General features: G+C 36.8%; 1 protein-coding gene across 1 annotated transcript; it reads left to right on the forward strand.

The window, feature by feature from the left end:
* The first annotated feature begins 218 nt into the window (after positions 1–218).
* Positions 219–6,444, forward strand: LOC128615325 (mpv17-like protein). Its single transcript, XM_053637305.1, has 4 exons — positions 219–718; positions 2,454–2,524; positions 2,683–2,712; positions 5,522–6,444. Exons 1-4 carry the CDS (start codon positions 421–423, stop codon positions 5,711–5,713), a joined length of 591 nt encoding a protein of 196 aa, XP_053493280.1. The 5' UTR covers positions 219–420; the 3' UTR covers positions 5,714–6,444.
* Positions 6,445–6,611: the final 167 nt, after the last annotated feature.

Below are 6,611 nucleotides of genomic sequence, written 5' to 3' on the forward strand. Positions count from 1 at the left end.
TATATATATATATATATATTTTATTTATTTATTTTTTTTTTGTTTTACTATCACATGATTACATTTCCTCTTTTAACTGTGCAGCTTGACACATGATTTTGACACATGATTCATAGTTTCACTTTTTCGGACTTTTTCCTCCACTTACAACATATTCATTCTTCATGAACTTCCTAGTCTCCCTGAGAGTGATGCGCATGCGCGCTGTAGAACAGGTAGTGAAACCGGCTTTGAAGTTCAGCTCCGTCTCACAGAGCTGTTTAACTCCCATTACTCGGTGTTAAGGCTCCTTGTGTTGATTCAGAGAACGTAATCACGGGCTTAGGAATGTGGGTTTTTCTGTCAGTGTGAACTGAGAGTGAAGGATCATTAGGAGCAGGTGTTGATCAGTGAAAACAGCGCTTTTCTGTGTGGGTAAAAATGCGGAACCACATCAGGAGGTATCCGTGGCTGACTAACGTGACTCTGTACTCGGGGCTGTACGCCGGCGGGGACTTGATGCAGCAGTATTTATCCAACAAGAAAGATGGCAAGATCGACTGGAGGCGCACGAGAAACGTCGCGGTCGTCGCTTTCTGCTTTAATGGCAACTTCAACTTTTTCTGGATGCGCTTCTTGGAGCGCAGACTTCCGGGAAGTTCTGTGAGCACCGTGTTGCGCAAACTCGCCATGGACCAGACCATATCCTTACCTCTGGCCATAAGCGCCTTCTACACAGGTTAGATCAATTTCACTACTACCACCACCACTTTTACTAGTACTACTACTGCTACTAGATGGATAGATGGATAGATAGATACACAGCAAAAATCCACAGTGTTGATTTAATGGGAATGGGATGTTCAGTACTCAAGTGTCCACATACTTTTGGAATGATTTTTGCTGTCTGTCTACCTATTAGTGTTGGCTCTTGGGCTACTCTTCTGTCTATTCTTCTGATTCCCTGGTCAGAAATCTTCCGAGGAGCTCCTGTGCGTGGCCGGTTGATGACAGAGTGATGTCGCTTCCACTTGTGGATAATGGCCCCAATGGTGCTTACTGGAAGATTCAGAAGTTTTGAAATACGTCTGTATCCGATTCAATCAATATGTTTTGCAACAATAAGGTTGCGAAGGTCTTGAGAGAGCTCTTTGCTTTTACCCATCATGAGATGTTTCTTGTGTGACACCTTGGTAACGAAAAGCCTTTTTATAGACCATCAATTTACTAACCTAGCTGATATTAATTTGCACTGTTAGGGGGTATAATTACTTACGGATTTCAGCTGGTTCCTTGCCTTACCTTGCCTTGGAGAACTGCTTTCTCTTAGCGTATTTCACCCACTGTACATTTCTATATTATGAACATTTCATATTCATATATATATATATATATATATATATATATATATATATATATATATATTATAACAAATAAATACAGTGTTCGGTGGTATTGAAATGGGGTGTAAACATTGTAAACTACTCCAGCTAGTACTACTACTGCTACTGGTAAGATAAGATGTGCCTTCATTGATCCCCCGTGGGGGAAATTCAGTTGACATAGCAGCACAAGTAGGAGAAAAGAAATTCTATAAATTCCTATACAATAGAAATAATTGAAACGATAGAAATTATCGAAACAATAATACTACTACTATTAATACTAGTAAAAAATACTACTACTTCTACTGGTACTAAGATTACTACTACCACCTGAATGGGATGCCAGTCCATCACGAGGCATCAAAGACACTTATTCACACTTGGGGCAAGTTAGAGTAGCCAGTCCACATCCCAACATGATTTTGAAAGATGTGAGGAAACCGGAGATCCCAGAGGAAACCCACACCACAGACACAGGGAGAATATAGAGAACATGAGAAAATCAAGTCAGACAGAAGCCTGAGATCAGGATTGAACCAGGGACCCTGGAGTTGTGAAGTGGCAGTGCCATTATTATTATTATTAGTAGTAGTAGTAGTAGCAGTAGTAGTAGTAGCGGTAGTAGTAGTAGTAGTAGTAGTAGTATATACCCACTAGCCACTTTATCAGACTCACACTATAGCTGCATATTGTTGGTGTACAGTTGTTATTGACTGTAGTCCACGTGTTTCAATACACACTTTGTCAGTCACTCCATGGAGACATTAGATGACCTCGATGCAAATTCTAATAAATAGTTTGTCTGCAGTATGTTTCAGCATCATATTAATGCACTTAATATGAACTACAAAAGTAAATGCAAAAGTCTAAAAAAAAATGAAAATGAGTGTCATTTAATACTAAAGTCAATAGTGTTTATTGTACCTTGTATTCTGAGTGTTGGCTGTCAACTCTAAACACTATGTAGAGTGTGTGTTGAAAACCACTTCACACCAGGATTACAGCATCTCAGCATAATAATGCACTTTCTAGAACGTTTCATATAAAACAGTGTTGTTGAGTTTAAAGAATTATTACTCATGATTTCAGGTTTGAGCCTTTTAGAGGGTAAAGATGACATACTGGAGGACTGGAGAAACAAGTTTCTAAACACATACACAGTAAGTACATTTAATTGACTGATAAAGTTTAAAGAAGTGCAAGATGTAAAAATTTAAGAATTTTTAAAGAAAATTTAAAATTTAAAGAAGTGCAAGATGTAAACACTGACTTTTTAAATTCCATGATGTTTAAAACCTCATGTCATGATTTCTTGCAGACAGGACTTATGTTCTGGCCATTTGCACAGGTAAAGTTTGATCTTAATCATTTCTCTAAAAAAGCAACACCCTGTCACTGTTTCTATCTGTTTTGAATAATGTCTCGTTTAGATAGAAACTCACCGTTTGCCCTTTAACGTTGCCTTAGGGCATTTATTAGACAGATGTATTACATCAGCATGTCAAATTCAGCAGTTCTGCAGTTTTATTAAAGCATTCCTGTTCAGTGTTGGAATTTCCCTTCTCTGTCACCAAACCTTTAAGCCTTTTAGGCTTGAAGAGATGTTTGTTAGTGCCAGATGGACACAAAACTCATTTTGTATTTCAATACTGTTTTATAGATTCCCATAAGCAATTCCCCAATTTCAACTGAAGATCTGTTGCTGTAATTTATTAGCTCAAATTAAGTTTCTTATATGAGTTATATGAGTTTCTTATATGAGTTCCTTTGGGAGTCAGAGGAAGTCTTGAAATGAATTTGCATTTGAATTTCGCAATATGAAGTAATTTGCTTAAGAATATAAGCAAGGGGGGTGCACGGTGGCTTAGTGGTTAGCACGTTCGCCTCACACCTCCGGGTTCTATTCCCATGTGTGTGCGGAGTTTGCATGTTCTCCCCGTGCTGCGGGGGTTTCCTCCGGGTGCTCTGGTTTCCTCCCCCAGTCCAAAGACGTGCATGGAAGGCTGATTGGCGTGTCTAAAGTGTCCGTAGTGTATGAATGGGTGTGTGAGTGTGGATGTGATTGTGCCCTGCGATGGACTGGCCGGGTGTACCCCGCCTTGTGCCCGATGCTTCTTGGGATAGGCTCCAGGTTCCCAAGCGGTTGAAGATGGATGGATGGATGGAATATAAGCAAGGGCCAAAAAGAGCCTTAACATTTCAAAAATATATTACATTAGAAATTGGGCTATATCTATGTGTGAGCATGGGAAATAGATTGTACTAGTGGTAAAATTACAAATAAAGACAGACGCTAAAGTTTTACACCAGAAAAAACATTATAAAATATACCACACCAAAAAATCCATATAAAACAGTCACTTAGCTATCTTAATAATATAACAGCTTATTTAACATGCCATAACATAATTAAATCTTAAGTAAATCCCCTAATATTAAATATAAAATTTACTGACTCATGAACTTCTGACATATTTTTCTGGATAATGCTGGTTATGCCATATCACTATTGAATTCTCGATTCTGATTGGTTTGAAGATGTTGATTAATTTTCTATAGCAGCAGCTCTGAAAATTGTAATTCAAAGCACAGGTTTATATTAATGAGCTTGCTCTAATAGGTTATTATTTCTATACTAACAGCTAGTTCACCGGGTGGTGTATGGCAGGTGCACTACATAATCTAAGGCTAATAACAAGTGGTTAAATATGTGTTGTTATTTAACAAAGAACAGTACATAATCACCAATATGGTTCAGATTTCCATGAGGTGATGTTTATTTACCATTTATTTAAAGCAATTTGTAACGGTTAGTAACATTTCCGAGAAAAGGGCTTTCTGCTGTCTGGTTTCTCAATAACATGAGCTGCTAAGTCATAATATCATTAATGTTAAATTAAAAACGGATAGAAATTACAACGCGTCATCTTTAATAAATACATTTTTTAAATCATTGGTTAAATTCTGTGGTGTAAGAGGAATAAAACACTTCAGGACTGAGCTGTTATTGGAAAAGGATCAACTTCAGGCTGGTAACAGTTACTCTGCTTCCTGTTGGGCCGCATCACACCACCCCATTGTTGATTATTTTCCTATAACCTCATGTCCTGTCATGTTTTATTCTTTACTTAGCTACGGAGTCTACAGATATTGTTGTGCTTTTGTGTGATTTATTTGCCATTTCTAATGACTGTACTGCACAGCAGCCACTCCTCTGATCTAACAAAAGCAGGCGTTTTGTACATAACCACCTTCTCTCTAGGTTTACACACACTTAATTGTTGGTTTGACACAAATCAATGCAGCTTCTTGTGTAAGTTTCTACTATAAGTTTCTACTATTCATGTGTAAGTTTCTACTATAAGTTTCTACTATTCATGTGTAAGTTTCTATATAAAACTATATAGTGGGGTCCACAATGCACTTCTATTTTGCATTCTTTTCTAATTTAATACTTTTCATTTGCATTACAAATTATATTATCAGCAATAACTTGAGTGAAAAGTAGAACTCTTTGGTACGTCCCCCTTCTGCTTTAATGACAGTGTGCACTTGAGCCACAAGTTTGTATAAAACCTGAAAATCCATGAAAGATCAAATCCATTGGAGTGTCGTCTGAATACATTCTTCAATGGAAGAGAAAATCTGGAAAATCTGACCTTTGGTTCAATTAACGTGGTCAATAGCCCAAATCTGTTTAAATTTAAATAGCGACTTTGTGCAGAATCTTATTAAAAATCCAAGATGCAGAACACTTCCTTTCTTTGTTTTCATTTTTTCAGAATTGTAAACAATTCTTTATTTCACATTTTAAATGAGGAATTCCCTACATGCTCAGTGTGGAGCCCACTGTATATGTTATAGAAGTAATATAATGTCAATAATCTAAATCTATTTCTTTTTAAATTTAGGGATATAGCATTTGCACATTTGCGCACCCCCCCCCCCCCCCCCCCCCCCCCGAATTGAAGTCACTTAATGTACATTGTTCTCACAGGCAAGATTGAGTATGTTTAGACTGAAACATATGCTCTCAGCAGTTCAAGGAGGGCATGATGTATAAACACAAAATGCAGCACTGAATGATGAATTAACAGGAAATATACTTGTGTACAGAATGGTTATTGGAAAAAAAAATTGTCTACTCTTATTCCCAGTGCCTGAACTTTGCCCTGGTGCCCTTGTACTTGCGAACTACGTTCACTGGCTGCTGTGCTTTTGCCTGGGCTACATTCCTCTGCTTCTCACGCCAGTGTGGAGACGGGACCCTGAAGGCAGCTTTGAACTGGATACGCCAACTGAACAGTGAGGTGAAGGTGAAGATTCAGGAATCTAGTAAGAGCAAGTGACTCTGTGAACACACTGCAAGAAAGGTGTATATATATATATATATATATATATATATACTGGATGTCTGTAACAAACAGTGAAGAGTTCAAATGTTACAATAGTTACAATAGTTCTCAAATGGTACAATAGTCATTTGCTTGTAGGTTTTTCTAATGGATACATCAGCCTTTAAGATGTAACAAATGTTTTCTAATGTGAAAGTCTATGAAATTTTTATTATTTTACCTCTCAGGCAGGAGACTACTACTACTACGACTACTACTATGTTACAATGTAGTATGTTACTACTGATTGTATGTAAAATGTACCAGGCCTATATTAACTGCAAACTATGAAAAGGATAATGTATCTGTATTAATATTACATATATGTTATGTTTAGAGCAAAACTTGTATTTAAACAAACGATTCATTCTGGATCATGTGCTGTTGTTTGCATTTGGTGACAATTTCTGCTAAATGGGTACTGAGTAGTTGCATTGAGTCTACTTCATAATAAAGGGACATGACTGACATCCAAACCGTGTTTGTGTCTGGAGATAAACTGATAAACTTCTGATAACATCAAGAATAATGGTGTGGTTTGTAATGTTTTTAGACTTGTGACAATTATCTATTTTTAAAGACAACTTAGGGAAAATAATTGCTTGTATTGCAATTCACTTAGCAAGCAACAGGGGGCTTGTTTGCCAAATATAAAAAAAAACACCAGATACATTTTATCATGGTGTATAGTCTAAATAGGACATATAACTGAGCAACAACAACAACAACAACAACAATAATAATAATAATAATTAGAATATATTCATATTAGGCTCAAAATCTAAAATTATGTGTTTTAATATATAACTGTAGCATTTCGAACTAACATTTCTATATTTCTATCATATAATAA

Source organism: Ictalurus furcatus, chromosome 12, assembly GCF_023375685.1.
Source record: "Ictalurus furcatus strain D&B chromosome 12, Billie_1.0, whole genome shotgun sequence".
NCBI classification, from domain to species: Eukaryota; Metazoa; Chordata; class Actinopteri; order Siluriformes; family Ictaluridae; genus Ictalurus; species Ictalurus furcatus.